At 40.5% G+C, this 13,238-nt stretch overlaps 1 protein-coding gene across 1 annotated transcript; it reads left to right on the forward strand.

Annotated features, from left to right (window-relative positions):
* Positions 1-8,480: 8,480 nt before the first annotated feature.
* LOC135943143 (phenoloxidase 1-like) lies at positions 8,481-12,051 on the forward strand. Its single transcript, XM_065489562.1, has 11 exons — positions 8,481-8,624; positions 8,686-8,813; positions 8,874-9,066; positions 9,121-9,353; positions 9,413-9,766; positions 9,819-9,920; positions 9,972-10,265; positions 10,323-10,514; positions 10,571-10,706; positions 10,763-11,001; positions 11,337-12,051. Exons 1-11 carry the CDS (start codon positions 8,591-8,593, stop codon positions 11,958-11,960), a joined length of 2,529 nt encoding a protein of 842 aa, XP_065345634.1. The 5' UTR covers positions 8,481-8,590; the 3' UTR covers positions 11,961-12,051.
* The last annotated feature ends 1,187 nt before the right edge of the window (positions 12,052-13,238 follow it).

The raw sequence follows: 13,238 nt of genomic DNA on the forward strand, positions 1-13,238 counted from the left end.
CAAGCCATCAACAAAGCTTTTTAGCAATTTTTCCGGCAAAACTATGAAAAATAGAACTTTCCGGAAAGTATAAATTTCACATCAATCGATTCATCTCATCATATTGAGAAACATGGCTTCATAATTCGGCTTTTTGGCGTGTTTTTTACATTGTGCATAAATAACCAAACGTGAGGCACATTACCTTTAATTTGATGAGTATAAAAATGATAAAAAGTAAGACCGGGAAATAAACAACAGTTTTGTGGCTAGAATAATACATATTATCAACCGCTCAATGACGGTCACTTCATGTTAGCGCGACATAACAAAGTCCGCAAACAACCACAAACCTCTTGAATGTTTTCCATCTACCAAGGAACCGCCATTTTTATGGTCTGCGCGACTTTCCTCTTTTTGCTGCTCAGAATGATTTGGATTTTTGGCACCGGTTTGTATTTTGGCGGATCCACTCCTTCCCAATTTATCACGAAGTCGAATATCGCCTGGACTCAAAATCGAGCGCACTTAATCTCAATTCATAACCATTAGTTTTGCAGAAGCTATTGAGGCTCGGCCACACATGAATGATTTAGCCCGTAGAGGGCAAAGGAACTTTCCTTTTCAATTTACATGTGCAGCGGACAGCCGAGGAAATCAATTTCACAGAAACAGGGCCAGAAAACTTTGCAATTTGGAGCGACGACGGGCTCAGACAGAGTCCTGGGGGAAGGAGAAAGAAGTTGGCCCGAGCAGAGGCCGCACGCGGGTCATTACACAGCTCAGCGGAGCCAGCGTCTATTTCAGACAGCCTTCAGTTTAATTGTCCGAAACACAGCAGAGAGCTTATCCGGAACAATTAGGCCGGGACAAAATCAATTCGTAAAAGCGAGCACTCTTGAAAAATGACGTGTTTTCGCTCGCGCCAGCCTTATTTTCGCAGAGGCTTATCTCGCGAAGGCTTAGTTAGCAGGAGTGATTTTTAAAGCTTTCTTACAAGTGACAGTCCGCGCTCGAGCGGCTCTAAAATATAAATCTCGACTCTTCTCGTTAATCACTATCTCTTTCTCTTTTCTGTTTGCCAGGCGTTTTCTCTCCCGGGTGTAGAAAAGTGCGCGCTTTCGCCCCGCGCTTTATCTTGTCCCAGCCGTTTCCGCTATACATGGCAAATGCATTTATTTTTTAGGCACGCCAGAAATTGCTCCAGGAGATGTACCGAGATGGACGAGCTCTGTGCCCACGAAGTACTGTGTGATGGAAAAAGTCTATTTCTTTGCTTGCAAAGTCTTAAAGTGATTAAACTTGAGTCAATCCCATCATCAAAAGCAAAATTAAAACGATTTTTTGTACCGAAGTATTGGACAAATATAATATTATAATGAATTAAATTGAGATAAGGATACAAAGATGAATGGATTTTAGACTGTTACGAAGTCAATGTAGATTTCTATATATAGACGTTTATTGAAATTCTCGTTTCATAAGCAATCAATTGGCCCTGTCAAAAAATGATATCACAGTAATTCTTATCCAACTTATCAGCTCAAGCTCTATAGGGAAGGAATAGGTTTGAAAGGGTTGTCTTGCAGCGTGGTAATCTCTTATTTGTTGCCATGCAATACACAAAGTGTCACGAAGATATATTTTAGATGTGCAGCCTTGAGGATAGTAGAGATATTATCCGAGTATGCGGACAAAAATCCTGTTGAAGAATTTGCATTATTGGGTAACAGGATATTGGCCCTTTGTCGGATCCTTAGATCTCTATACTATCGTTATGCTGCCACATTTCGTCCGGAATATCGGGTAATTTGGCTTTATTGTCAGCTTTCAGAAGAGTAAATGATGCACCATCTAGAGAATGAACGGATATAACAGAAAAAGCACATATATTTTAAAAATACTTTAGGTTGATTGACCCCATAGGAGACTTCGCTGCCGCGATGATTTGTAAAAATGACAGCTTTTTATGGTTTTGGGTGAGTGTCAAGCAGCAAGATTTTAAGGAGTGGCTGACTAAACATGCCGTTATTCGCATTTTGCCTTATTTGGACCTTTTTATACTTTAATGATGCGTGGCTGATGATTTTTGAAGCGAAGTATTACAGTGCACAGGAGGGTGAGATTTATTTAAAAAAAAATCGGATTGATAGATGCACTTTCTTTGTTAGATTTGATTTTAATTAGTCGACAAAGCTCACTTTATGGCATGTTAGTAACCACTTTTTGACACAAACGGCCTCATTCTAAGCTCAAAAAGGGAGTTGGTGTAACGTATTTAATGAGCACGGATCAATACAAATGATTTGAAAGTGACGGGTGGAAGGTCGTGTCGTGTAGCGGCGGCGGTGACGGTGACGGGATCAGAAAATTCCATGAGGGTGCAAAACAGGGCGCAGAGAGAGCCGAGAGCTCCCCAACATAAATACGCAAAGTTGCCGGCTAAGCACTCTTTGATCCTGACGCGCGAGCGAGCCTCTCTCGTCGCACGTCAGAGCGGCTTTCCTCGCTCAAATCCTCTTTCCACCAAAACACCGCCCCTCGTTTGCATTTGTCACGATTTTATTTCGCAGCAGCAGTACAGCAGTGGAGGAAAAGGTGCGAACGCCAACGCGAGATATAGACAAAAGCGTTTCACTCCCATTTGCGAAACGGCCTTTTTCTCTCCTTTTCCGGCGCCGAGTTTACCAAGATACCGCCGCCGCCGCTTTATTGCAATTTATTCAGGACTCACTTGCCGGACAATAAAAGTCGCCGTCCGCACGCTTCTTTGCATTATCTGGGTCAGAGGAGCGCGCAAACACCCTTGTCGCAACATTGCTTTAATGGAAACGCCGCCTCCCCTCGCATGTGTGCGCTACGTGTATGCAATACGCGCAGCCACGCGGTGGCCGCCGGCCAAGCTGTAAAAAGAGCACTAAAATCGCGGTCTGCACGCTGGAACAGAGAATTTTACGGCCGAAACCACTTTATCAACGCCGTGCAGCGGCCGGTGTTGAATATTGTCCTAACGGGAGGCATATTCTAAGTGATTTGCTCCTTTTGTTTTCCCAGCCCAAATAAGTCGTAAAATAAATATGTCTGTTGCTATATGGTCTTCGTAAAATTTCTCTATTATGTTTCACTCTGGCACAATCTATTCCTTTTTATGTGATTTTAACTACTTGTTATTTTATCTCTCAAGAAATATATATGCTATTTGAAAAATATATTCAAAATTTGTTTAAATTAGTGACGAGTCAGACATTAGTTTGTTACAAAATTATTTAAAAATCTCACCTGCAAATCCAATTGATGGGTAATTGCATCAGAATTTAAATAAGTTACCAATAAATATTTTTACTATTTTTTTCTGAGCATTCAGTGTCAGTCCATTGAGCACGAATTATATATTTGTAAGCCATTTTAATTTTTCTTTTAACCATATAAAACTTTTATAACTACCTAAAATGATCTAAAAAGATAGTCTGCTTCCTAAAAAGTTGTAGAAAATATTTTAAATTTTTTTATCATGTGATAAAAATTATTCTAGAAATAAAAAACACGAAGAAAATAGTGAAAAATTAAGATTTCCCACGAAAAAGTCCATTTATTGCCTGAATCATGCATGAATTACGTAACAAAAACGTATGCCTATAATTCACAACCCTAATTTTGATACATTAAAATCATATGGGATGAATAACAAGTACGTTTTTATTCCCCTCTGCAAAAAGTCTGGCGCATTTGCAAATTTTGTGGCTGTTAACCATCAAACGGCTCGTTGTGCAGCACCTTTTTCAATTAGCTCGAAACCCAATTTGATTCTTTTATCTGCGCCGCTGGGCCGGCGTATATATATTATACCAGCAGCAGGGCGAAAAGCATTCGGCAAGCGGCGTAATTACAAATCCTGGCCGCTCTCCGCATTGCAACAATTGACACTCGCTCTCGCACACAACGCGCGCAAAGCCGCCGCCACCAGTCAGCGCTGGGGGCGAAATTTTAATCCGGTGGCAAAGCTTTTCAATCTGACTTACAAATCTGCAAACGGATACGCGGCCGACAGCGTGATTGCGACTACCTCGCATCCATGTACGGCTTGCCCATCTATGTATTTGCAATGATGTACGCATTTATCCAGCGTGTTTGCCCGGAACAAACGGACCACAAAGAGTGCAAACTCACTTTCTGCGTGGTTTACACATACGAGCATTAAAAACGCGTGTGTGTGGGCATTTTATCAGAGGGAGTCGCTGTAAATAAATTTGCTCACACGCAAACGCCTGTGCCGGAGCAAGTGTCCAAGCCGAGATTCGCGCAGTTTGCGTTATTTTGATTCACGCAGGCCAAACGAGCTTCACTCGGCCGGAATGCAAAAGGGTTGCTTGCAAGCAGGCTGCTGAATAGCGTATATATATGTCGTGCCAAAGGGGCTACGTTCGCTCATTTATACCTGGGAAGCACTCTCGCGTTAAGGGCACACCTTTGGCCTTTATCAATGGTCACCAGCAGATTGATATGAACTGGAAATTTGACTGCCGAATGGAGAAGGGTGGGAATTGAGGCTTTTTTATTACTATTTAGGTAGGTACAGTTTGCTAGGGTTGGGAAAAAGGAGAACTTAAATAAAATACAACCAGAAAGGTAACTATAGTGAGCTCAATTTCTGACTTTTTCTTTGGCTGCTCGTGACTCGTGTTTCTTTTATAGCATTTCAATCAAAGTCCTCGTTGCGGTTCTGTTTTGGACTTGGCTTCCTATTGCGGCCTTTAATTAACTCATATTATTTATCTTGCAGGTTTTCAAAAGTACAAAGGTTTTTACGACTTAAAGCAAGCTTGAAGAAAGAGATGAAACCTCAAAAGAATAAAAAAGATTGAGCAAGTAATCAAGCAATAATTATTTAATCATCTAGCTCGTTGAAAGCAATTTTCCACATGTAGAGAAATTCTTCTTCTGATGAAACCACCTGACCTGTGGATAATTTTGGCAGTGAAGCTCCATCTGCTCCTCCTGCGAGCATGCATGGACGGACGGACGTGCGGTGCAAAGTGTGAGTGTGTGTCGCCGCCATTGATTTGTATGTCAGCAATGCGGTGGGAATTCGCCCATCTGCTTTTTTATCAAGCATTTTTCCACCGAGCGGCACACTAGCAATTTTCCAGCAGCTCTCTCCGCAACAAATGTCCGCCCTTGCACGTGCGCCCGCTGTGTACTTTTTCCCCCTTTTTCATGCTCGGCAGACATACTCGAATATCAATATCGCACCGCCAGCGCGGATGCAGCCAACTTTTTGTATTTATGCACACATATCGAAACGTGCAAATTGAATCACGTCGCAGCCAGAATTCTCACCGCCGCTTATTTATCCAGAACCAATATAGAATAAGCATCTCACGTCAGACGGCAAAATTGGATTAGTTTTTGATTACTATTAAAAGTGAAATAAACCCTGAAGAAATTTTACAGTAGATTCTCTTCATAAGTTCTAGACGGAAACCAAATTCCTTTGATTTCATTTTTGACTTTGACATAATTGTATATACAAAAATTATAATCATTTTTAGTTACGGATTTAGGGTTTACAGTTTTGTCAGTTCAATCGTGGGAGAGAGGGGCTCCTATTTTTAATTTCTCAAGAACGGTAAGTCCGGTTATTTCCGTAAAACCCCTGGACAGTATTTTTAGAACTGTCCGCCTGTTTGGCAACCACTGGTTATTTTGTCATCAAGTTAAATGTCATATTTGACTAATCTAGGATTTTCCTGGTTATATATCACAATATGTCATCATGGTGTTTTTACACATGTGAAACATGCTTTAATATAAGCCCACAAAAAATAAACATTGAAATTCATAGGCTTTACCAAAAATTTTGTTGAGACCATAAGGATATGACTCATGAGAAGAAGAATCCAGAGGAAAGAGGATTGGATGACGGATGTGAGCCATGCCTCGACATACGTGCCGAGCAAGTTGCCTATATTCACTTGCAACAGTAATAAAATTGATCTCTCAGTTAGTGGCTTCAAACACATGCAAATTTTGGTCTCAAAAGATTTAAAAAGGTTATTATTTTTCAAAATTATACTATAAAGAATCTGTTCAGTTGAACACCAACAAATTTAATATTACGTTTTGCGCAAGAACTTTTATCAGTGTTCCATTTTTTATGTTCTGCATTCGTTGGTGCATCGCATTCACACACATTATTTCTCGTTGGTGACGCTCTTTATTCATTTCTTCAATGCATACACTTAGATTCGAGTCGCACCTCCATTAGCAGTCCATTAGTATGCAAACACATTTGTAAGCATTCCGCATGGAGCATTTTTACGCCACTGTTATTCTCTTCCCATTTGCGACTTGGCTGGAGCAGACACGACATCACACTTTGCACATTACCTGGTGCATGCGCGCTCATTTGTTCGCCACCGCTGTGCCGTTCCCAGTTACATGCTCCTTCCGGTTGTTCCAACAACACATCATTTGGTGTGGAAAGGATGGATCTCGCTACAAATACCGTGCCCTCATTTACCGAACGCTGTGATTTTTGCTATCCAAAAAGTACCGGAGTGCTTTGTTAAATTTTGTTATGCTAGAGCGTAAAAATTCAGCTCTTGAAATTTTTCCTAAATTGGTAGAATCACTTTTAAAATTATTTTGCTGGATCAATTTTGTTGACTAATCGTTCTCTCTGCTTCAATTTTTCCAAATAAAGGATGTTTTTTATTCCATTTAGTGATTTATTTTCCTGTTAAAAATCTTAATGGAAATATTTTTAATGGTACAGAATTTGAGAATTCTAACTGTTCCAATTTTTCCTTTAATTTCAGTTGTACAGACACCGCATAATGTAATTGTTTTGGTAAAGCTACATCATCTGCTCTAAAAATAAGTACTAACCACGTCACTCATCGGACTTCACCACATTAGGAAAATCATGATTTTGCGGCGATAATTCATGAATAATTTACTGGTTACTGCACCTCATCATCTTCTCTGCAAACTATATAAAAGCTCGTCTCGTACGTAATAATCTTTGTGAGGTCTCCTCGCAGATCCTCACATGTTTGACTTGGCACACGCGTGAAAACCATTTCACCATGATTTTAAAGTTGACTACGTTGATCTTGCTGGGTAAGTTAATTTATTTTATATAATACGATATCAGGAAAATGAAGAGGAAGCTAGTCTCTTATTGGAAAACAAAAGAAGCCTTAATAATGAAGACGTCGCAGGGACACATGAAAAATTGTTTCCCATCAATAATTGTTCTCGTCTAAAATAACGTGGTGCTGATTTTGGAGAACACCTCTGACACAGAAGTTATTAGACACCTTAAAATAGGATTTCGCGGCCACTCTAAAAAACGCAACTTTTCGATTTAAATACAAGTCATGCTCGTGTTTTCAAGAGTTTCGAATTTTCACCAATCCCCTGGGTATGCAGTCTACTTTGTTTGCGAACTGCTGCTCTCGTGCCCCAGAAGTAGTCCAAGGGAGCAAAGCTATTAAGCAGCGGCAGAAGGTTGCTCGACGATATAGTTAGCTTGGCAGATCGAGTTTTTGAACGATTGAACCGCAATTTGCTTGTGCCTGACATTTGGCCTTGCGACGTCTGCCGCACGCACATGTGTTGCTCGCAGGTATTTTCCTTGATTTTCCACTGGCTGTACAAGTATATCTTTACTCCACGCCCACGTTTGACGTTTGTCTTGTCAAGTGAGTTTCATCTCGTTTTTCCGATCTGATACACTCTCAAAAGGGAGCAATACGCTCGATGTACTCAAGTGTGTGCACGCGCCGCACCGAGTGTGTGTAATGATAAAATCAAACTTGACAGCTCGCAGACTAATGAGGCACAAAGGAGCAACACTGAGAAAGCAAACTTCAGTTTCTAGCTCGCTGTTCTAACATTAAACATCTCAATATCAGTAAGTTGTAGAATATTCTCTGGAATGCTTTTTATTGCATTTAGGCCTGACATTAAATATTGTGTACTATTATAATTAATCTAAAATTAAAATTCTACCCGTGTGGAAATTTATGCATAAAACTGTGGTGGCTCTGGCAACGACACCGCCACTGGCCACAAAACTAATAATAAAATAAAAGATCGCGATGATATGAAATTTTTTCATGATGGCGAAGCCATTATTATAATAATTTTTCCAGTTCAATTTTATTAAATTGTTCTCTCTCTCTCTGCTTCAATTTTTTGAATTATTTCCAAATACAGGATATTTTTACTCCACTTACTTATAGATTCATTTTCCTGTTTAAAATCTTAAATGAAATACTTTTGAATAATACCGAGTTAGAAAATTCTAACTGCTCCAATTTTTCATATTTAATTTCAGTTGTACAGACACCGCATTATTTAGTTGTTTTGGTAAAGCCGCATCCTCTGCTCTAAATAAGCACTAACCTTGCCACTCATCGGACTTAACCACATTGGGAAAAGCATGTTTTTGCGGCGTTTATTCTTGAAAAATTTAGTGGTTAACTCATCCTGTTGTCTGCAAACTATATAAAAGCTCGCCTCACGTAATATCCTCGCCACTCCTGTGAGGTCTCCTCGCAGATCCTCATGTTTGACTTGGCACACGCGTGAAAACCCTTTCACCATGATTTTAAAGCTGACACCGTTGATCTTGCTGAGTAATTTAATTTATTTTAAAATGAAGAAAACCATTACCGTGTCTGCTTAAATTTGTAACAGTTGCTGCGGCGGAGTGCCAATTCCAATCCCAGGATGCGACGCTGGCCATGCTTGAGCGAGTCAATGAGCCGCTGTTTATTCCTAAGTGCGAAACGGGCGTGATGCTTGAGGTTCCCACTGATTATCTGGTAATTGCTCAACCATAAAGTTTCGAACAAGAGCTGTAAGTGCGGTGTTCATAATTACAGCCATCGGGCTATCAAGCGGCGGCAATTCAAAACCAGTTGAACAACCGATTCGGAAAAAGAATCCAGATTCCTATTAAGAGGATTCAGATACCTGACGTAAGCGATCTGTTGGCTCTTCCTCGATTGGGAACCTTCTCCACGTTCGTTCCACGTCATCGCAAGTTGTCTGCTCGACTTATCACATTATTCATGGGTTAAGAAATTTATTTTAAAAATTTGCACGTGGTACATTTTTATTTATTTACAGAAATGCGAACAGTGGAAGATTTCTTTGCGCTAGCCGCCTACTTGCGAGACAGAATCAACCCCAGTCTGTTTGTCTACGCGTTTTCAGTGGCCATAATGAACAGGCAAGACACAAGAAACGTCCGCTTGCCGCCTGTTTCGGAAACTTTCCCTGGCAGATATGTCGACGGCTCCGTTTTTGTGAGGGCCAGAGAGGAATCCTATATTTTAACCGACAGTCTTGTTGACATGAGGGTAAAATCATATTCTCAGCAGCAAAACTGTTTTATTAACACCCTAAATCGGAACCATAGGCGACTATTGAAATCCCGCAAGATTACACGGCGACCCAGCGCGAGCCAGAGCACAGAGTAGCCTACTTCCGTGAAGACTTGGGAATTAATTTGCACCATTGGCACTGGCACTTGATATACCCCTTCGAGGGACCGAGGGAAGTTGTGCAGAAAAACAGACGTGGCGAACTCTTCTACTACGCTCACCAGCAAATCATCGGCAGATACGATTTCGAGAGACTGTGCAATAAACTTCCTAGGACTGTCCGACTCCAGAACTTCGCCGAGCCTATTCCTGAAGCGTATTTCCCGAAACTGACCTCACAGATTGCCAGTCGCAACTGGCAGTCAAGACCAGGGGGATTAAGAATGCGGGTAAGATTTTTTAAGCTTGTAAAACTTTTTTATTTAAAAATGAATCTTTTAGGACATCAACAGAGAAGCTGACCAGCTCAAGGTCGACATCGCCGATTTGGAAAGATGGCGTGCCCGATTTTTGGAAGCAATTGAGCGAGGCAGAGTTGAATCAGTAATTTAAATAAAAATCATTTTGAAATTCGACTGACTCATGTCCTTCCAGACTAACGGAACATCTATTCCCCTAACGGAACAAAATGGCATTGACATTCTCGGCGATATGATGGAGCCCTCACAATACAGTATCAACCCTCAACTTTACGGCCAGCTGCACAACATGTTGCACGTCGTGATTTCTCTTATTCACGATCCAGACCACAGATTTTTGGAAACCTTCAGTGTCATCGGTGAATCGTCCACTGCGATGCGCGATCCTGCTTTCTATCGTATTCACTCGCTCGTCAATGACATTTTTAACAACCACAAACAACGGCTGCCCAGGTACACCGTACAACAGGTAAAATGGTAAAGTTTGGTTATTTCAGAAATTATTATTGTCAAATTGCAATTCCAGCTTGAATTCCAAGGAATTCAATTGAGAGGAATCGAAATAAGCACAAGAGGCACTACCCAGCGAAACACATTCATGACCTTCTGGGAAAAGAGTACTGTCGACCTCAGTCGTGGGATGGACTTCTTCCCTCGAGGGCCTGTTTTCGCTCGCTTTACTCATTTGCAGCACTTGCCTTTCACTTTGAACGTCGACGTAAGGAATATCACACAACACATTTTGTGTTGTGAGTAATGTGATAAAACCTTCAGGTTAACAACTCTGGCCCTAGAAGACAAGCTTTAGTTCGAGTTTTCCTCGCACCAAAACTGGATGAGCGTGGCCGAGACATGCCTTTAGTAGAGCAACGCAATATGTTCATTGAACTTGACAAATTCCTTTTTGATCGTGAGTTTTCTCTTAAATTTAATTTCATATTTCCTAATTTAATTTTAAAATGTTAGTGCAACCTGGAGCAAACAAAATCGTCCGTAACTCTGTCCAGTCGACTGTGAGCATTCCCTTTGAACAGACATTCCGCGACCTTGAAACTGGAAGGCCACCAGCAAACAACACTGGTGGCTCAGACAATTTCAACTTCTGCGGATGTGGATGGCCACACCACATGTTGATTCCTAAAGGAACGGTTGAGGGATTCCCTAGCATCCTGTTTGTCATGATTTCAAACGCTGAGACCGATTGGGTAAGGATAGTTTACCTAATATATAGGGCTGCGTATTTTTTTTATATGGAATTGTTAAAAATGTTGAGTTTTTGCCCCGAAGAATACTATCTGGTTTAAGTTTGTATTTTTTTAAATATTTCTTTATCATCATAACGAGATGAGTACTGAGGCAAAAATTAAAAAAAAATTAATTAATCGAAAATTAACTTTGGTTTTGAGAAAAATAAACGCTTTTGAATTTCCATGATCAACAGTCCATTTCTTCGTAACACTTTCCAGAAATGATAGTTTAATAAACCAGCCACAGCCCGAATTGTATTTCTTTCGCAATGTAATTTAAAAAAAAATTGCAGACCCCAAGACGCAATACCGCGAACAACGTGTGCTCTGAAGCAGCCGCTTACTGCGGAATCAGAGGCGAAAATTATCCAGATCGAAGAGCCATGGGTTACCCCTTCGACCGTCTCCCGAGACAGAATGCCGTGACCTTGCAGACCTTCCTGACGCCCAACATGGGAATCCAGGAAGTAGTCATCAGATTCAACGACACCGTTGTTGACAAGACTCCAAATAATGGTCGAGCGCCGAGATCCCAAATCTGGAACCCGTCCAACACTAGAAATCCGTCGCAGAGACCAGCAATCAACACCCAATCCAACCAAAACTTATCTCCCAACCCTGCAAATGGTCGTCCAAACACCAATCCTCGTCCAAATACAAACAATCGCCCAAACATTCCTAACAACCCCAACAATCGCCCAAACATTCAAAATCAACCCTGGAATTCAAACCAACGTCCACCTCAAGGTGGTCGCGGTGGGCCGAACCCTCAGACATTTGACTGGCAAAATGGCCCGCGTCCAGGAGGCCGACCATCCTCACCAAACAACTTCTTTAGCTCCCAAGGTAATTTTGATAGGGGTCAATCACAGCCAATCGCCTTCCCTGGACGGACTGGTGGATATGGCGGTAAATAAAATGTTCTAATGTTGTAAATGCTCAAGAATTATGCTAAAAAAATGTTGAAACTAATCTACTTTTGATTGCAATAAAGCAAATTATTTACAGAAAACCAAAATTTTTATTTCTGCTTATAAATCATCAATGGATTACCTTCCTGTCATTCTTGTACGACTGATCATGAGAATTGCTGCAAGCATCAGGGTTTGCAATTTGGTCCGTCTGGTTTTTTTACGGTTGCTTTTTCCGAAAAAAAAAAATAAACAGAAAGTTAATTCCAGTTATGCATTGTTTTCTTTTTAAAATTTTACTAAATTAATTCTAATAAATGGATCAAATAGAAAGCAGGAAGACTTAAATATAATATATATTTTTTATTTGCTAGATTGAATGAGATATTTGAATAATTTCAATACTGACCACATAATATTGGAAAAAAATTCTCAGTGCTTCCATATATTTTTTCCCATTTTTAACAACTTACGATTTTGAAAACCAAGCTTAGTATATTTATACACAATAATTTAATTTTTATACTTTTTGTTTATTAGCAGCTCTTTGGCCAAAATACAATTCCAGGTATTATTAATAATATAATGAATAATGGAAACATATAGGTAGTTTGTTTCCATAAATCAAATAATGTTAATGTAAACTCACGGCTGCTGCCATAGAAATGAGTTATTGCGCGTGTGGCGTGGCGGTGGAATTTTACTTTCAGACTCACGGTGCATATAGGAAACTGGTTTTGTTTTATTCATCGTTTCTTATTTATCACTTTAACACCAAGGGGAATGCGAGTGACAAAAAGCAAGACCGTATTTCACGGGCGTCCAATAATTTTCCGCCTGGCAGATTCCTATATTCGAGTTTCACGACTTCGCTCTTTCTTTTCCTCCTGAACGTCCCACGATATCAGGAAAATGAAGAGGAAGCTAGTCTATTATTGGAAAACAAAAGGAGCCTTAATGGAGACGTTGCAGGGACACATGAAAAATTGTTTCCCATCAATTGCTCTCGTCTAAAACGGCGCTGCTTTTGTTCCGACTCATTTTGAGCAATGGTTTACATCGCAAAATGAGCGTAATTTGCTTCTATCAAATGGTGGATGAAGAAATATTGAAGGATTTGAAAAGAGGTACTTATGCCTTGTAATAGGGTAGTAAAAAGTGCCGCAATGTGTGAGGCTCGGAAAAACTGCTCCGAGGTGTGCATTGCTTTGAGTGTGTTGACGTGGAGCACTCTCAGGGTTTTTGCATGCACAATTGTATGGATTTGCATATCTCTCTCTCGCG

Source organism: Cloeon dipterum, chromosome 4, assembly GCF_949628265.1.
Source record: "Cloeon dipterum chromosome 4, ieCloDipt1.1, whole genome shotgun sequence".
Classification (NCBI taxonomy): domain Eukaryota; kingdom Metazoa; phylum Arthropoda; class Insecta; order Ephemeroptera; family Baetidae; genus Cloeon; species Cloeon dipterum.